Genomic DNA, 20,875 nt, shown 5'->3' on the forward strand with positions numbered 1-20,875 from the left:
CTTGTTTGGTAGGGAAACTGATGGAGGCAGAGAGTGGTGCCACAGTGGCTTTGGAACATACATACTTTTCATAAGACTGTGGTGCAAAGCCTTTCTGTCTGAGCAGATATCGAAGAGCACTGGCTGGTTAATTTTTTTTACGAATAAGGATATTCATCTGGATGGCTGGTGACTGTTATGTGGAAAGGAAAAGATATTGCTATTTTATTTCAAAAATATTTTTTGCATCACATTTTCCATTTCCTCAGAGGGGCTCAGAGCTTCCAATAGGCCTTGTCCTCCACTGTATTTGTATTTCTCTAACTTTTTTTTTAAGCTGAAGTCAGTTTAACATAGCCAGTAATAAACAATTAAAAATGTTTCAGCCATTTCTCTACACTACTATGACCCCTACAATAAATATTCTATTTCTCTCTGAAGTTGTTACCAGGAATCAGAACTGAATTAGGCAACATATGCATTAGTTCACGTAGTATTTAAGGGGCATGATTTGCATGTGTTTGTTCTGGGTTACCTGACTTGTTAACTTCTAGAAGTAACTTTTCAAGCTATAAATACAGCCAAGACCTCTACATATGCATAGTCACTTTGAAAACTTGCACATGTATTACATCTGTCTAGCAGGTTCTAAAGCAAAGTCAATTATATTAATTATTTTTGAAGATTAATTAAAAACAAGGAGATGCTTTAGCACATGCACATCTAGAGACCTTTTCTATCTCGAAAGCAGGAACACTTTTTCTTATTTTAAAAAATATGCATTTCGCTGTTGGAGTAATTTTCAGTATGCATTTACTTTTTAAAGGAAATTGCCTTCAAAGGGGCAAATGGTATTACAAAGAAACAGAACAGTGGTGTCAAGAATCAAGACAGATCACTACTGAAGAGCTTGAATGGCAAACTGAATTACAGTCTGAGTTAGGAAATGCCCCATGATTTATTTGTTACTCTGTTCCTGTAGAACCCAGGAAAACATGCAGCCCAAGGGACAGATGATCTTACTCTCACTTCCACTTGGTCCAGAATAAATTGTTTGATTTTTACTTTAATACACCTAACCCTAAAGGAATGGGAAAGACATTACTGATTACAGAAAGTCAGGTATGACTGAATGCTGCCCAAATCCTCATACAGCTTTAACAGCCCTCTGTGTCTTTGCTTACAATAGCCTTTCTTTTCTCTTATGTTACTGGAGCTCACAATGATGCTGCAAATTATGAAGTATTAATGTAAAATTCAGTATTTTGAAACCTAGACAAAGGGCAGAGCAGTATAATCAAGTTGCATGAAGCTCAGTCAATATCAGCTCTAGTTGTCAGTTTGCTATATACAGCTCAGTGACATTGCAGGAAGATCTGGAATCATCTGACTCTTCCCCAAATGCCTGTGTTTTTTCATTCCACAATAATGCTTGTCCCCCAGTAGTTTTTCTTCCATCTTTATCTAGGAAGACTTCGGATGGGGCTTGCATACGTCCTTGTTCTTCAGAAGTTCCTGGGAGCTCACCCTATTTCATATAAACCAAGAGACTCTGGGAATAAACCAGTTAAGGACCAGTTGCTATAGCGTACTTTCCCTGTTTCCTCCAATACCACATGAGATGAGTACTGGAATGTTCCCATTCCCAGAGCACCCAGTTCAGTGAAACAACTCTGATTACTAATACGCTCAGATAAATGTTTTCCTCGATGTCTTTAATTTTTAACAGAATGCAATAGTACTTCTCAGAGGAAATGAGCCCTAAAGCTACAAGTCATTAACCAATATGTTTGTGTGTAAAGAGATTTTTTTGTGAATGAATGAATGAAAAATGTATATTTTCCCCTGCCTGTAGTGCTCCTGGAGCTCCCGTGTTACTGTCCCTTTTAAAAAAAAAAAAAAAAAACACAACAAAATCCTTTTCTAGCATCAGCTCCCACAGCACATACTGATTGCAGACAGGCATCCCAAATAAATATATAGAATACTGGTTTCCCAGAAAAGGTCCATACATTCTTCTAAGGAAGCTAAAGCTTTCTAACTGAAAGCTAGCAAGAAAAGTCTTGTGTTAATTTCAACTTCAAATTTAACTGGTTAATGAAGCATGAGAACTAATGACTTGGATGCAAGAACAAGCACAGTGTATAGCATAGACTTAAACATTAGCTGCTGTGGGGTTTTTGTATGCAAAATCTGCATCACATTCAGGAAATAATTTGACACTTGTAGGTGTCTAAGACCTTAGCAATATAGATAATTTCATCTGCCATAGTTGTAGCTATTTAAAGTGGAATTTCAGACTGTAAGAACTAGAACATTTGAAAATAATTAGCTTTTCTGTTTTCCTTGGAAGACAAAAACAAATTTTACCTCCTAGCTAAACAGTTCCTGTGTATTTAAATAAATTCTAACCCAGGATGAGCAGTGTTTCCAGTGATGGTCTCTATATTGATAAACTTTGTAAATGGCACTGGCATCCTTGATAATAAGCCCTCCCTTGGTGGTCTTGAGCTGAAGAGTGCTAAATTTTGATTAAATAAATTATTTCTCTCTAGAAGCATGACTCATACCAAACTTAGGATGATATTCAGCAAACGTCAGTTTGAGTTCAGAATCGGCTCATAAAATCAACTTCCAATTGCACTGCCTCAGGAAGGACATAAATTTGTTTCCTGCAGCAAGAAGTGAGCGCACTGCTATTTTAATTTCTGTACCAGAAAGTTCTGTTTAGCTGTGTCAATTATTGGAGCATGTTGTTTCAGAGCACAAAGGAGACGATTTGATTTACAAATGAAAGCTGGCAAGCTAAGAAGATACTGACAGAAACTATTGCTTTAGTCATCATGGAATATGACATTCTTGCATCTAGCATATATTTTTTGGAAATAAATGTAGGACAAAATCCCACATGATTATGTAGGCTGAAAGCATTTTTTAAATATCATAACAAAAAAGTGGATGATGTGCAACTGATTGACATAATTTATTTAACTTTTCAAGAGCTTCTGATAATATTTCTACCCAGAGGCTATTAAATGCAACATAATTTTAGAGAAGCACTAAATAATATAATGGGTTTATTAAAAAAGCATAAGAAATGTCCAAGGGATGTGTTGTCAACAAGTAGTACAGAAAATGGCCACTATATTGATCAAAGAAATAGAAAGTACAAATCAAGAAAGTGGAGCAGCTCACTTACCCTGACTAGGGAAATGAAGTCTGAGAAGGGATAGGGTTATTGTCAAGAAATGCATGTACTGTGACAATAGTGTGCGTTGCAGAGGATGAAAATAAAAAAAAAAAAAAGCCAAGAAAGATAAAAACGAAGTCTCCACTTCTCCACTCCTCTTTTAATATAATACCATAACTTTACTTTTCGCTGTCTACTACCTGTTCATTTGAGCTAAGTGAATTCCAGACTACCTGAAACTCTAACACTTGTCGTCTAATACCATAATATTAATACTTCATTGAGATATCAATAATTTATTGCAAAAGCCAGACAGCCTATATTGATTATTTATGCATTATCTATAAAACCTGCTATAACTGACCATTGCTTCAATTTCTGCAGAAAATTAGTTCTTTCGATATACTGAAGGAGAAGCCACTACATTATACTTAATAAATGGTAATTATTTTATAAACTGGAGGTTTTCTCTGTATTGCAGTAGCTTCTGGCTAGTATTGTACTCCATTGCAGCTCCTTCACTATTGCCATATTTTACTGTCGGATGAAACTACATCACGGCATTTCTCACTCTATGGTTGTTTTCAATGTCATCTTGCAAAACAGCAGACAAATAAATACCTTTGAAGCTTCTACCTTTCCATTTGCTGCCTAGTACTAGCGCGGTTTTTTTTTTTCTGACTTTCAACTCTTGATTATTTTAGCAGAATAATCTCAATCTTACAGCTGTACAGTGATACCCATTTTTACTGGGATTCTAGCAAAACACGGGCAGCAAATTACAAAATTAAGTGTGATTAGAAATAATAGCCATTTAGAACATTTAACAATTATATGTCATTGAATGTTTGATTTATGTTTGCCTTTCTTTTATTATTAAAATTTTACTATTAATAAAAATATTATTAAAACTATTCATGTTATCCAGACAGAGTAAATGGCATAGGCTCTGACACATTTGTGGACCCTGGAAAACAGGTTTAGTTTGCATTAGCTTTAGGAGGAAACATTGATTTGATTGTATTTTCTGCTTCTAAAAAGTTAAGGAACGGCTATGCAATTATGATTAAGAATTAATGCATGTTTATGTTAGCAACTGAAAATGACTTCAGTATAAGCCTATGGAAGCACTGTTAAAAGCAACTCAAAGTGTAAACGGGTATTCTTGCATGCTTCTAAGACAGAAAAATATAGGAAATGAGATCTATACATAATTTTAGAATTTGTCATATATTTCAGACTGGTCAAGATACTCTGAAAAGTTGCAATGTGAATGGGTATAAGCAATTCGATCTTCGTTTTTAATATATTCAGTAAATGAAGGAAGCATTAGATGCAATTTATGAGGGTAGAACAAGTTTATTATTAAGTTTTGTGATGTTTAGAATCATAGAATGGTTAGGGTTGGAAGGGACCTTCAAAGGTCACCTGGTTCAACCCCCCTGCAAGGAGCAGGGATACCCTCAACTACAGCAAGTTGCTCAGAGCTCCGTCCAACCTGGCCTTGAACGTTTCCAGGGATGGGGCATCCACCACCTCTCTGGGCAAACTGTTCCAGTGTTCCACCACTCTCATTGTAAAAAAACTTAGTTTCAATTAATTTGATGCCAAAAAGACATCTTTTACTACATTCTTTTCTGTTTAAGATTCTAATTAAACAAAAGCCATTCTAAAAAATGAAGATTTCTAGACCTTTGCAGTGAAATTACTTAAAGTGAAAAAAAAAGAGGGTGTGAATACATCCCTATATTTTTGCTTACAAAAGGGATTGGGGAGGATTTCAGGTTCCCATTTTCCTTTAATGTGGTTTAAGCTGTAGTGACATAGAAAATAAAGTATTTTAAATATTCCTTTCTCTTTCTACAGTTTTTTTTTTTTGTTTTAATTCTGAATTAAGATGTCTTGGATAATCTGAGAGTAAAACCTTTTTTTTTAAAAAAAACCAAAAACTTCAGGTTATCTTAAACCTGAACCTGTTGCATTAACTCAGTTTTCTTTTGCTACCTGTCCCACTTTTAAGTAATACAATATATGGCATTGCACTGTGCAGACAGTCAAATGCAGTTGGTGGGTCTCAGCAAGCATATCCTAATTAATAATAATTAATACAATTCTAATTCCCTCTTTTTCCATATCATAAATATTACTAGATCTTCTAACTCTTATGGAGTACTATATCAAAGGTAAACTATTTTATTTCATTCTAAGGGACACAGTCTTCTCCAATGGACATGATACATGTTGGACAGGGCTGTGAGTAATCTAGTTGGAGATGTCCCTGCTCCTTGCAGGGAGGTTGGACTTTTAAAGGTCCCTTCTAACCCTAACTATTCTATGATTCTGCAGTCTTATATCAGACAGAAAGGTACAAATGTTAACCCTGGGAGTAGGAAGGATGATAGTTGTGCAAGAGGATTCACAAGAGAGTCTTTGCCAAGAACTTTAGGTTATGTCTATGTGATACAAGGCAAGGCTGTGCAGAGATGTTTGTATCAACACTAAATGATGCACCACAGTTATAAGGAACAAAATAGCCATATTGCTGGCTACTTGATGTGTAAATATCAGTGAATTTAAGAAGCAAGGATATATTACTAATCTTAACTCAGCACTTCACTGAATAGTGGTGTTTTCCAATTCTGAAGTATTTCATACGCTTCTTCAAAGCACTGTTTGGTAGATATTCTTTAGTTGTATTAGAAAACAAATGCTTCAAAGAGCTATCAGAGACAGTCAAAAGGATATTCTGCAAAAGGGAAGATATACCAGGGGAAGGCTATAGTTCTCACTTCAGTACTGTCCAGTGCAGTGTGTTCCCCAAGTCGCATAACAGATGAGTAGTTCTCTACCAACACTGTAGCTGCATCTAACCTTTTCTTGTTCAGCCAAAATGCTGAAATAAGACTCCAGAATGCTAGAGAAAAATGCCAGAACAGGTCCAGAAGATTAACTGCATCAGATTTTCAGCTGACAGTCTGAGCATCTCTTCTCCATTTTGACACTTAAATGGCTTCCATCATTACAATACCTGAGCATTCCCAAATAAGAATAAATTTATCTTTATGAGGCACTAAAAAAATAAGAAAGTGTAATCTTTTATGCCTTCCCTCTCATTCAGTACATCTACTGGAAGGCAGGAAAGGAGAAAATGCTCAAATAATTACAGGATGACACTAGATTGCATGACTAGAGGCCAGTCCGCTCAGTCTGATTTCACCCATTTGAGTCAAAGTTGAGTATGCTTGATATCAGAACAAAAATTCAGTTACCATGTGCATAAGGAAATTGAAATATTTAACAATAGCTAATGACACCAACTTGAGATTCAGGAAATAAGGATGTTAAATAATCGAATTGTAGGGCACGAGTCACCAGATGTAGTAACATTTTAATAGGACTGTGAAAGTGAGAGCTGAAAGACCATCCTGATTCTACTGATGCAACAAGTTGCATGAGTTGATATCCAAAATTTTTCCATCAAATAGCAGCAAAATGGTTTTGCCATAAAATCAGGAAGTCACTGACTATGAACTTTTCACAGGGAAGATCCACCAGTGGCAGTCAGAGCTGGAAATCACTAATGGAAGTTCTCATCACAGTGTGGTATTTTAACGTTTACAGCAAAGCATGGCTAAAAAGTAGTTTTGGTCCTTCTGCTGGATGTTCACAAAATCAAGTGTGGTTTAGGATAGGAAATTACAAGCTAATATTCACTCAAAGGACACAGCTTAATTACCTCAAAAGGAACTGTTTAAAATAACTTGAAGAATATGTAGGGCATGCTATTTTAAATGTTTCTTACAGTTCATTTCTCTGCATGATAACTTGGCTTAATTACTTGTCTCAGCTTTAGCTTCAGATCTGTAAAATAACTCTGTTAAACATGTATAAGCTTTCAGAGCAGCAGAAATTGATAAATCTGGGATACTATGGCTGTCAGAAACAGCATTCCCTCTCTCTTTCTGGAGTTCCTAAATCAACTTGGCCCCTGCACTCATCAACGGCTAATTCTATAGCCAGACTTGTCAAAGTTTATTTCTTTTTTCAAAGTCTACTTCTTCATTAAAGCTACCAGCGACAGAGAGGACAGGGCAAATTTCAAAAAGGTGGCATTTATTTAAGTTGTCCTGCTTCTAAAGTTAAAAAAGAAAATAATGTTGCACCAATGCTATTCACCTCAGCAAAGGGTTTCCACCCTCAAGGTTTCTCTGCATGCTTGCATGTATACACAGATGGCAAGTTTCCAAGATTGGTCATTCTCTGGCAGACAGGAGTATTTCTGATACAATTAACTTGTTGATATAAATCATATAATCAGAGGCTGAAAATATTTTGAAGCTTGGAAAGTGTACACAGTGCACACGCTTCCACATACACACAAATTGCTCATCTATCTTTCCCATATAAAATAAGCATATATTTACAAACAGTTTGTTTAGGCACATCTCTATATAAATTTTGTTTATACAGATTCTTTTCTATGTTCTTCAAAATAGCTCACAAAACAGTAACACACAAATAGTGTTGAGATACATTGTAAAACCTAGCAGTGATGAGAGCACATATAAACTTTCTCTAGTTCAGCAGTTCCCCAGGAAACAGTTTCAGGTTCTTTTTCGTATCCTAATTTTTCTGCAAAAGAGCTATAAAACATAGGAGAGACACAGAGACCCTTAATTTGCAATGACAGCTAGCTGACTTTCTGTGTCTGCAGAGATCTGCTTACCTGTTCTAGGCTTCAACTTACATTTCATTGCTTTGAATCACCAAAAAATGAAAAAGTGATAGTAATTATTTCCCATCCCACATCTAATTTTCCTTGTATAGAATTTTTTTTCATTATTATATAAACATATACATTCATGGATCCAGACAAGAGATTTAGGAACCATATAGCAAAACAGAGGAAGACTTCTCTGGTCTCGAGGTTCCCACAAATTGCTGCCTACATTCCTCGTTTGATTTGAAAAGTTCTTAAAACATTGATGTTTTGCTTCAGCTGACATTCAAAGCTATCCAGGTTCCTCTTTGCACCCCTACTTGGTCATGTCCAAAAAACCAGAACTACCCTGAAGAGTCAGTGTAGCACTCATGTTAAAAGCACATCTAACATTCCTGTAAGACTGTGCCCGTGACTGCTCTGTTTTTTGAAATCGAGAGGCATTTGAAAATATATTGTTGGCATTGGGCCAATCTGTGGGAAATCTCAGTTCAGTACCCTCTACAAAACAAAGCATGTTCAAACCCACATCTATGACTTGTGGGGAGCAAGGCTGTGCTGAGATACAGATGAGGCTAGGTTCAAGTGAAACAATTCCTGCCAAGTCTGTTATCACTTTGCAGCCAAAAATACAAGATCCAAGGCATCAGACAGCATGTAAATGAGACCCTGAGCCTGCAGTGGAGAAGTGAGAGCATGCGAGGGAGGTGGTGGCTAACAGTCTCTATTCCTAGCATTACTTCAGGAAAGTGGGGTGTGGGATTTGGGATTTTTTTAAATTTTATTTTTAAGGATTGTTTAATGCAAAGCTACATGGATGACAGCAAGTATCACCATGATAAAATCAAGAGCAGGTAGTCATTCTGTGTTCTGCCAAACCAGATGCATGTTCCTCCACTGAGGAGAAAATTCTTAGAGCTGGATTCTGGTTTGGGAGAGGTGCCTGGCAGTGGCTGCCATCAGGACCTGGAAGCAGGGTGGAGGTTCAGATATGCCTTTGCATAACAGCTTGCTATCAATAAGACCTGGATTGACCTTGAGAGTTGCTGAAAGGACTGCAGGACCCACATTTCTCTGAGGAAGGGCCCAGAATTAAAGGAGGAACAAGTAATTGAAAGTTCTTTGGAACCAGCATTCACAGGTAAATAAATAAATCAGTTTTTTAAAAGCCCAACCCAAAGCCTTAAGTTGGACAGCTATATCATAGCACAGAAACTTTGGAAATGTATTATAACTGATATTTTTGTCAGCGTATTGGTAAGCCACAGCCTGTAGCTAAAGTTCGTATCAGTGTGCAATGCTATAGCAAAATCCCTTTTTTAACCAAATCAAGAAAAAAAGAATTATATAATGCTGTTCCATGGGGAATTTTTCTGTGACAGTTGACAGCCATTAGGCTTGTTTGATGCTAATGAGGGCAGACAGCTAGATAAGCTATTTCCCTCACCCACAACTATTTAACTTCTAAATTTGTGCTCAAAATCTGTTTCCAGCTTCAGCTGCTTTTTCTGGGTTCTCTTTACTTCTCTGACTAATCTGAATGTCATTTTAATGTTTAGCATAGGCATGGTAAATTCCCTAAAAGGACAAGTGAGACAATGAAGATATCAGTGAAATCAGCGTTTTATGCCATAGGATGCTGTCTTGTCCTTGCTGTTTAAATATGGTTCAGAGCCTTCTTTTAATGTTTAGCATTTTTGTCTCACTAAAGCCAGTCTTTTTGTGGTTTTTTTTTTTTTAATACACACAAACTTATTAACATAACAAGCTTGGCACTGAAGCACTATGCTTACACAGAATTATTATAAATAAGGCAGACTGGGCCTAATCCTGTCCCCAGTAAGAGAAACTTCCACTGCTACAACGATGAGCTCTGTATTTTTTTTTTCCTGTCTAGACCAACAGATATGTTCTACAAAGAAAAGCTAAGCTCTCTGAGAACAGCTTTAATAACTGTGACTGCAGGATTTTTGTAACCCAATGATCACCTCTCCAATGACTGCACTAACATCTATATCAGATTAGAGTCCAGATAAAGTGGAGATTTAGAAACCCTTTTCAAAATAACCAATAGCTGAGTGACGGGTATCACTGGGGTGGGAACAGCAGAGATTTAAAATCCATCTGAACAAGGCAGAGTAGAGACTTTGCCTTTTCCTTTCTACCCAAGTTCTCCTCTATCCTACCATCTTGCCACAATTAGCTTTGGTTTGCTAAAAGCTTCCTTGTCCTGTAGCAGACAGTAATATAACATCCATATGCCATATTACCATTTCCATACCCATCTCAAACACCTACTTTCTTCAAAAAGAAGAGTGATATCTAAGGTGAACATTGCAATTTAAATTATCTTTAGAAGTCTCACAGAACTAAAAAGTAGAAGACAAAACCTCAATGGGAAAAGCACCCTCTGTTTCATAGAAAAGGAATTCTATTCAGACGCCCCACATGCTTTATCTGCAAAGGTGCATTTTCCCTGAAGAGCTAAGTATGCTTTCTATAGGAGGAGTGCTTGAAAAGGCTATAGAAATGTCACAAAATACGCACTTCCTCAGTAATGAAGAACAACTTCAAAGAATTCCAGTCCTCTCGTCCTTCCAAACAGAGTTAATAAAAATCCTCAAACAGAAAACATACTGTCTGGAGAAAACAATATAATAATTTCCTGTTATTTTAATTTTGAAATTCAGAAAGATTTTGAAGTTCATTTTTAAGGCTACCAACGTCATTAGATGTTTTCTGTGTTAATCTGACCAGCACATACAATTAGTCATGCTTGCCGTAAGAAGAACACACCAATGTCAACTACATACATTATTTAGGCTATCAAAATAAAGAAAATAGGCCATTTGTGCTCTCATGGTACCATGCGTGGTACCAAGTTCTATGCAGTATTACAACCAGATACAGTCCGTAGTATAGAACATGTCAATAAATCAGTCATTGTCAGCTGCTCATTGAATTTGTCATCATTAAGCACTAAATACTTTAGCAGTATTTGCTAGCCCTGCTTCCATAAAGTATTTCTGGCTTTATTTATGAATGCAGCTTTTGGTGTGTTCTGTATTTAGAGATATTTTCTCTAGTCCCAAAAATCAGAAATCAGAATTCTTACTGATATCCAAGTGGTCTATTTACATTGCAATGTTCTTGTTACTAAAATTTTTATCTGAAATGTTAAAGCTTATAGGACACCACATAATAAGGCATATTTAACCTATGATAAGATGATCTAAGGACTTTTTATTTACTGGAGTCTGTCAACAGTCAGATATATTTAATCCTTGAAGAACCTGTATTGATTTAATACAACTCAAAACATGCTTTCTATTAGAATGTAACTTTTTTCTGCTTTCCTCCCCTCTCATGACAACCATCCAAGAAGTACAGTACTATTTGCAAGGGATGAAACTGCTGGCACTGGAATAGCAACCAGTGTTTCAAAGCAAGCTCTTCTTTCATGTAAATAATTTCTGAGCAAAGGGTTTGCAACTAGTTGGCGAGGCAATTTATGCCTACACCAAATAATTGACATGGCCCTTACCATGTCATCTGCATGCACATGGATTTTGCTTTGTTACTGCATTTTGCAGAAAATACTGGCTCAGCAAACTGAAAGTTTGCTTTCAGTGACGATGGTGTATACCTAAAACATAATTTGACTCATCTAGCCTATCTTAAAGCAAAACGTCTAAGAAGCCAAGTAGAACCACAACAACAATTAAGTTTTCAGAGATATATACTAAAGGACTTACTGTGATGATGAGCCCTTTTTCCTGGAAATATTTAACCAATGGAACGGCATTCTGCTTGAAATTCATGAGTCGTCTTTGAGTGGCTTTCAGGTTATCATCAGGTCTTCCTTGCTGTTCAGCACGCTTCAGTAACCTCTCTTTCAGCCTTTGACTGGAACATGCCAGAAACACCACCAAATCTGGAGTACAGATCTGTGGAAAGAGCAGTTTAAGAAGTCTGTGATTGACTATCCAGCACTACAGAACTCAGCAATTACATTATTAGGTGAGGCTCAGATAGGCTACATTTGTGTAAGTTGGAACTGGATAAAGTCATTCATTTTCTGTTGGTTTTTTTATAGGGAAATTTGTAGGCTTAAGGAGGGGCTTGTTTGTCTCATGTGAAGATTAGTGACTATGTTTCACCTGAAATGTCAAGGAAAAAGTTTAATGAAAAATTTCTACCTTTCTTCACCCCAGAAACCTTCTCTAGGCTATGTTCATAATTTGCATTACCAGAAAGTTCCTCTAGCTAAAATTAAAATCTTTAAAAAGAGTAAAATACAAATGTCTCATATTCTGCACAAAAAGAATTGTATAGTTTCCATCTGAAAAGTCTTTAAGTACAGTGATATTTAAAATCCAGCAGCCACGATGAAGCAGAGTAATGCCTAGGACCAGGTGAAAACAGATCTGTTCCAAGATCCACAGTTTCTTGTAACACTTTCTCTTGTTTCTCTAAATCTCGCTCAGGTTTCAGTGTACTTTTCAAGAGGTTGGGTATGGCACCTAAAAGGATTTTAATTTCTCCTGTCCTTTTTGGTCTGTGTGGTAAGCACTGTTTTGTCTTACACCCATCCTCACACTTCAGGAAGTACAGCCTTATGGCAATGAAAAAAAATTTTTTTTTGGAAGTTTAGCTCTTTCTTACTTAAATTCAAGTTCCCCTTATGGCTTTCAGTGTTCTTCATAACTTGGTTACTCCTGCTGTCAAACAGTTATAGAAGAGATACCTCTGGTGCTTGAGGCAGGGGGAAGCAATGACAGCCCCGCCTTCCTAGGAATATTACTAAAGGTTCACAGGCAACCTTCAGAGGTCACCACTATTTTGTACATGTGGTGGAAAAAACAGAAGTTGCTCAGACACCTGAATTCACAGGATTTAAAAAATAGGGCTGCAAGTGTATATTAACCATATTCATAGGATCTGATTTTGTTCTTTCCTCGACTCAGTTATTACAGAGAAATCTACCTCTCTTTAAAGACTCATCTAAAAATCTTTTTCTTACTAGTTTAGTGTTGCCTTTTAAAACATTAGAATTCCCTGCAAGAAGCATTTGAGATAAAAACAAACTCTATCGTACTGTGCACTTTTTAAATCTGATTACAAATTAGAAAGGGTTTATTTGTTCTCATATACAAGCACAAAGTTATTTCTGCTGTCTTTACTTACCTGAACAAAAAAGTTCATACTTTAATTTTAACTAATATTAGTAAAAAATGAGCTTACTATTCTAGAAATGACATAATCTAGATATATTACAAATGATGCTCAAGAACGCTAAATAGACATTTTTCCTAAGTCCGAGTGTAGATACCCATCTGATTGGAGCTTCCTAACATATATTACACAGGGACTCAGGAATTACAACTGCAAATGAGGGATCTAGTAAAGTGGAGGACAAAAGGAGTTTATACAAGTGAGTAGTTTTATTTCATATTTCCATTTCTGTGGATCCTAATAATAGTGAAGAAAGACAGTAAGAAATCTTCAGGTGCTCCAAGCTGTAGCTGGCTTTCTCCTCACTTTCAGCGCTCGCTCCCAAACACCTTCAGGACAAGCATCTACCATGTACTCCGATCTGTGAAGTCACACCAGCCCTCCTCAAGTGTAGGACCTAAGCTTATGCATATCATCTAAGTTCACATACAGCATCAAACCTTACTGAGAGTACTTACAATAAAGAGATCTCTCATGAAATTGTTAGCCCTAAAGGAATACAAGGAAGAAGGCAAAGGGAAGGTCTCCTTCTATTTCACACAAACATGAGACGCTCAGCTTGCCACAGTCAATCTTAGTTCTTTAAAGAAACTGTGGCTGAGTAAGTGCAGCCCCACTGCAAGGGAAGGATCTGAAAGTGACGTCATCAGGTGTGCAGGTTCTCATCTACTTAGTTCCCACAAACTGCACTGGCTTCAGAGGTCAGTTCATTTTTAAGAAAATGGGAAAGCTTGCCCTGGGCCTATTTTTTTTTTCTAGTTGTAAAATTAGGATAATAATGAGGTACAACACAGTAATTACTGTGGAAAATTAATTAATTAGGCTTTAATTATTTCCTATTGCTTTTTAAAATGGAAAGTTCTCTACAGGAGCCTAAGTAGCAGTGGTGTTCTTAATTTTTTTTACTAGTAACAGGAACAACACAAAAGACAGTATCAGAATCCCAGGAACAAAAACTATTTTTTCTGATGCTCTGGAGTTTATAATCTGAAATACATTTCACTTACAGAAATAAAATGTCAATGAAAACAGTGGTTTAAAATTCTCAGTTCAAGAAGCCTAGCCTCAAAAGAAGAACTGTGGGGTTTTTTTGAAGTGGAAAAAAAAATAATTCAAACATATTTGAGGTAGAAATACAACGCAGATTCTGATTCTGTGATGCTTCTATGAATTCATCTTTTATCTGCAGAATATGCATCTTTATCACTAGAAAGTAGCTGAAAAACATTTAATAAATACAAGCCTCTGCTTGGTTTTTAGATACACAAAAGGGTAATATCTCTTCTATATCCATAGGCATACAGACCTAATAGCACTTGATATACTTCTCCTACATGCATGTACAACCTTCATGGTAAACCCTTGAAATGCTACTGATATTTCACTCCTCTTTTCATGAACCACTCTGCTTCTACTTCCCTCAATGGCACCTGCCTGCAGATGCACTTATGAATACTTTTAGTTGGAATGTAACAGGCTAGTGTGAACATGTGCACATCTGGGATTACTTCTCTGGAAACATATCTAGTTCTCCTGCATAAATATGAGTACAAATTTCTTTTTTCTAACTAAGGAAAAGGGTTTTTTTTATGACTCATTTGAAAACAAACCTATTTTTTGAGCTCAGAACTAACTGTTGTTGAGTTTTATGACTAGGGAATATGTTTTATTCTGAGACTCAGCTTGTAGAAAAGAACCAGCACAGACAAAAGAACTAGATTCCTTCATGCTGATTTCCCATAACATGCTCCTCTGGTGCTGAAGGCAGAGGGTCTTATTGATGTCCAGAAATGCATGTGAGGAAGGACTGTGGGGCTCAGGGAAGTGAATTGACTGCTTATTAACTGGAATTCAGCAGAAGGGAGAATCTTCGCCTATGGGAACAGACAGGTTTCTGATGATTCACAACCTTCTGATTTTAAATGAGACAAAGAGCATATGGCATCAACTCAGAATAAAACTGGTGGGTACATCCTCTCATTTTTTAGAAAAGTATTTACTAGTAAGTAAATCCTACTCTCTTTGGGTCTGAATCTCCTTCCTAAACTGAAACAAGGAGTAAATTGAGAGTAATTCCATGCAAGTTGGTGGTGTTATTGACATAAAGCAGGGTAAGTGGAAAGATGCTCTCTTCTCTCTTGGGATATTTTCTACATCTCTTCTTGTTAGTGAGAGTACTGTGGTGGTTTGCTAGAAATTAGATGATTACACTCTCTCCCATTATTCCTCATTAGGCAAAAGATAAAAATGCTCTGTTTCTTAATTCCTGGTATGTTCTACTAGATACTCCTGAGAAAACTTAACTGACAGCTCATGAACAGTTGTCATTAATTTAACAGTGCATTTTATTCTAACTGGTAAAGGTTACTAGCAAGTTAGTTTATGTCCATTGTATGAATGCTCTACCTTGTAATTACTGATTTGCTTTTTGTATTTCCATCTCTGCTGGATTATTAGACTGTTTTCATAGTTTTTTCTTGATTTAGAAAAGCAAAATCATGAATCATTGTCATGGTTTTGTTGGGGGGGGGGCCTAAGGTGGTAGCTGGTGACATTCTGGCCTTCCTTTTTGTTGTCAAAGAATGAATCCTGCTGACAGAATTTTGAACCATATTCACACTGCCCAAGAAATAAGCTTCCAGCAAATTGCCCAGACTACATAATTAGACACCCTAAAAATTGATTGAGGCAGATGTCTTTAGGGAGAACTGATTCAGATTTTCACCTGTGTAGGGCAGCTAGTCAATAGGAATCCCTAGCTGTAAACACTAGTGCTAGTACTACAAAGAAAGGTCTAAGAAGACCTCTGGTTCAGAACTGCTCAGTGGCCACCTCCATCCACTCTGAATTTAGAACATCAGGTCCTCTCCTGAGCAGATCAGCAATGGATAAACTCTCCTTTGGTTAGTTTGGCTAGCAGAGAAGAGCCCTTGTCCAGAAAAATAAGAAACATGAGGTCTAGGGTCTCTTACCCAGCAGAAAATTGAACCACTGCTTGCCTTTCCCAGGAGAGTGCTCTAGCTTCCAGGGAAGAAGACAGACAATGATAAGGCTGTTCCACAGGCTTCCTGCTCAGGTTTGGCTTTAAGAAAGCAATGTAAAAATCACAGGGCCAAAGAGGAGGAATGAGAGGAACCAGAGCAATGTAGACTGCTGATGTGCTAGCCCTACAACTGGGTACATATATCGAGTAGGGGACTGTACCTGAGGACCTGAGGCTTATCAGCCTGGAACAATGAAGTGGAGATCGGAGAGAAGAGAGATAGAAATTAAGTAGGCAATCAAATGAAGACACATAGACCAAAATGCAGAAAAAATACCTTTACTGGAACAAAAACCTATTGCAAAGGACACGTTCTTTCCCCTTAAGAAGTTTCACAGAAAGGTTGCATTCATTACACGGGTTGTTCTGGAGCTCACACTCTTGGCCAGGGAAAGAGCAGATTTTCTATGAGAAGCTCTTGGTAAAGCATGATCTCAGCAGTTAGACTGTCATGTGTTGGTTGGCCACAAACACCTATGTCAAGCTTTGAGGGGACTGCAGGCATCATTTCTGCTGGGAGGTTTAAGTATTGGACTTGGAGGAAGAGGACTGTCCTCCTCAACCTGTGAGGCTGTGATAGAACAAGTCAGTTTTTCCCATCATGCCATCTATATAGTTTGTTCTACTTTACCACAATTAATTCTCATAATAATTTTCATACATAATATATTTGGGAAGTAAAAAGTTAACTTGAATCACAGCCAAGATGAACTAGTTATTCTTCGTAGGTGTACTGCATTTATGAATATTCTTAAGGACATTTTAAAGAATCAGATACAATGTACTGCCTCTGTTTATTATTTAAACTAAGATTTAACTTCTTCAAATACAATCTTGTCACCTAGGCCATATAACACAAAAATATTATTCAGATAATTTCTACAAAAAGTCTTTGTCTTTTGTCAAGGAATTAAATTACATTCATGAATGAATATTCATTAACTCTAATACCAGTTCCATATTTCATTTCACTATTAACAAAACTTACAATTAATACATTTTCAGCAAAATTCACCTGTACTCATTCTATTGAAACTTAACAGGATTAAAGCTGGTGAAGGAATTACTGAAATCAGAAGGAAAATTATGCATGAATGACTGAAAGTGGGGGGAAAAAAAAATGAAATGAAAGCAGTAATTGAAATTAACTGTACAATACGAAGTGAGAAATTGTTTCTCCTGGGAAGAGGAAAAACTTATTGCCATGTGAGAGATTACACAGAAAGTCAAACTGCAGTTTCTTCTTCACAAGTCATTTAAGTTCAATACACCAGTCAGAGGCATTTCATTTCAGTGTTACTGGAGAGGAAGATATTTAGCATGCTTGAGCATGCTGGTGCTGTAGGTGACTTGCTGAATTTCAAGCTGAGAGGTTAATGGTAAATAAACCATTTTCTCTTTGGCATTTTTGAATGTGTGCTTGGAATCTAAACACCTTTCTACTATTGCACTCAGCAGGAGATCATGGATACCTTACAAATTTGTATTTTAGGATAGCCTTATGCCTAGGCTCAGACTGAAAGGCTAAATAAATCAATATTAAATCTGCACTACTATGCAGAAGGATTTCAAAATTATCAAAATCAACAAATATATTTAAAACAAACATATCAACGGCAAGTTCTATTTTCTATTAAGACATTAAAATTCATGTTTTCACTTTTTCTCTACAACCATGACTTCTTGAAACTTTGTTTTAAAGTGAGAGCTGAGATTCTCAGTCACATGACTTCAGGATTTTATTAAAAGTACCTCTGTCAAAAGTGTTGGCAATACTGACTCTGCTCTCTGGAATTAAGATATGGGAAGAGTCAGAATTTGGCAATAATCCATTATTTCCAATGACAGAAGTTATACGTCATGTATTCAGTCTTCAAAGAGAAAAATACAGGCCTTATTTCAATTCAGATAAGAAATTGAGAGAACAGACAGAAACTCAGAGAACATTGCAGTGCTTGTGGCTATGATTTCTCACACGCTGCAATGAGTCTGCACTGAGTAGCTGACTACTTAGAAATGAAGCTGGTGTAAGCAACTGACCAGAACGGCAGAGTTGCTACTGGTTGGCAAACACTGCTGAAAATCTGAAAATATCACTGATGCCATCTTAAAGACTTCTTTCTTGCTTAAAATAGATGGATGATAGGAACAGTGATAACAAAACTCAATAAAAGAGAGCTTTAATTCAAATGTAAAATTCCTCAGATGTGTAAAGTGCTTTTTAATCCACTTATTCCAGATTGACATTATTGCTTGGAAGCAGTGTTTGTTATTTCTAGTTTCTAGATCTGAGCAGAAAGAGAAATACTGTGCATGCTGCAAATGATACACTGCTTTATCTTAGCCACTTTAGTCATTGAGATGCAATGTGTTTTAATACAATTTTGCCTAGCAACACATTGAGAACTTACTGTCCACATGACAGTCTGGCAACATAACAACAAAGAAATCATCATCTTTCAGCTATACCTATGTTTGGGAATGTTAGCATAAGTTGGTTTGCTTTGACTCATTTACTAAAAATAATTTATATTTTTTTTTCCCCAAGAAAATTTCAGCTTCTGGATGAGTCAAAGGTATAAAATGTGCTGGTAGTACCAAGAGCAATTACAAGCAAAGTTCAACAAGAATTCATGATCATTGTGTAGTTCTACACTAGAACATTACGCAAGACAGGTATTGTAACTACAGTTCAGACGTATGTGCACCCATTTGACTTTTTCACAAAATTAAGAGATTATGAAACCTCAAATAGTGTCAAGTCTCAGTAACAGCTACGTGAGCCATAAAACTGAAGGGATTATTTTAGCATAAATAATTTGTTACATTGAAGATATCTGCAAACACAGCACAGTCAGATTTTACGTGTGCTTGCAATAGAAACTAGGCACCCTAGCTGACCTTTTCCTTTTCCTCTACTAATGTGGTGAACCAGTAGATAAAGTAGTTTATCTTTACAATAACTCAGCACAGTCCTTACTGGTGAAATCTACGTAATAATATATAGAAAAAGGTTCAGTAAATAGCGTTCAGGGAACTATAATTTGGGAACATGATAGATTTTATGTCCTTTGTGCCTTGCCTTTCAGTTGTTCATCAGCTACTGTTTACAACATGCACTAGTGGAGAAAGGGAGAAGATGTGGCTTAGACCAAAAACCGTATAGGCTCTCTCCTTGTCCACCACTGTCCACTGACCACTGTTGCCAGCTCACATCTAGTCCAAGTTTTGACTTCCTGGGCCTTTATGTGATGTTGGGTCCAGATACTTTATTGATCCCACTGCATCATGCCTCACAAAGAGGAACAACATATGGTGGAAACATTCAAGGCCAGGCTGGATGGGGCTCTGAGTAACCTGATCTGGTTGAAGATGTCCCTGCTTCTTGCAGAGGGGTTGGACTAGATGACCTTTGAATGTCCCTTCTGACCCAAACGGTTCTATGACTCTATAACAAAACAATATAGACTTCTTGCAATTAATAAAGACTAGACATGCTTTCTTGACCTGTAATGATGTCAGGTTTTTGTAGCTGGTTTTGTTTATAGACCTCCTATTTTCCTGACATTTGTTCAGCCTCTGTTCCAGCCTTACTTATTCTCTCCGTATCTTGTATTACTCACCTCTATTTCCATTCAGTTTAATAACTTGCCCTTCATATCCTCCCCCTACAATTTATTTTTGATATTATTACATATATGCTTGGAGTTTCTGTCTGTGCAAACAAGGGCAAAGGAGAAAGGCTATACAGTGGAAAATGCTACTTTAAAAATGAATACGTCTTTGTTTATTTCAAGCTTCCACAGGATTACAGATGAATAGCCATCCCAACACACTCAAATGACAAAGGATAAATGAACAGTCACCCTTGTGCCTGCTGCTCATTCCTCCCACTGGCATCTACTCTATGTCCTATATGGCTGAAAGAACTGAGAAAGCCAGCATATTCTATTTGCCCTTATACAAACTTACCATCATTATTTTAATTTACATCATAAAATCCAAAAGTGTTCTAGCTGGTTTATGGAACAAATAATAATGTAGAGTCACTGTTCGAAAGCACACCATTGCATTTTAGAACCCTTGTAATCAAAACAATTAGCAGCTGTGAAGGGATCATGAATGAGGGAAAAGAGTTGAGTTAAATAGTAACTCCTACTTCACGCATCTTTTGGCAGTTTCCCTAAACGTAAGCTTTAAAATGGCTTGTTTCATACAACCTTTGCTGCTGCTTTCAGGTACATAAGCATGTAATGGTCTTAAAGGAAGTATCTGTAACAATAAGTATTCACCCGTAACAATATTTATGATAACAATAAGAACTAGTTCTTATTAAGAACTTTTTGTCAAGACAGCTGTGTTCTACAGCGGATCTCTTTGTAAGCATAAGCCATATGTATCACACAACAATGTGATTTGACTATTTGCATTTTATAGGATTTCACTGTTTTCTTCAGAAGGATGTTCCACTGCTTAATAGATCTTCTAATTATAAAGCGTCTTACTATGTAATCAAAACTTTCTTTGCTGAAATTTCAACTAATTATTTCTCATCTTGTCACTTCTGGCTAATGAGAACAATTCTGTTCTGCTCTAAACACTTCTAGCAAGAAAGCTATAACATTTCTAAGCTGTGGAAAACACCCATGGCATCTTTAATTGCAGACCTACACAAATTATCACAACAGGTAATTACTGAATTCTCCAC

General features: G+C 36.7%; 1 protein-coding gene across 1 annotated transcript in view; it reads right to left on the bottom strand.

The window, feature by feature from the left end:
• AK5 (adenylate kinase 5) overlaps positions 1 to 20,875 on the bottom strand; it is an 87,969-nt gene that overhangs the window by 55,733 nt on the left and 11,361 nt on the right. Inside the window, exon 6 of the mRNA XM_086753182.1 lies at positions 11,645 to 11,836. Within this exon, the coding sequence (XP_086609308.1) occupies positions 11,645 to 11,836 (192 nt within the window). The remainder of the gene's footprint in view (positions 1 to 11,644; positions 11,837 to 20,875) is intronic.

Source organism: Chlamydotis macqueenii, chromosome 8 (genome assembly GCF_036417535.1).
Source record: "Chlamydotis macqueenii isolate bChlMac1 chromosome 8, bChlMac1.mat, whole genome shotgun sequence".
NCBI lineage: Eukaryota > Metazoa > Chordata > Aves > Otidiformes > Otididae > Chlamydotis > Chlamydotis macqueenii.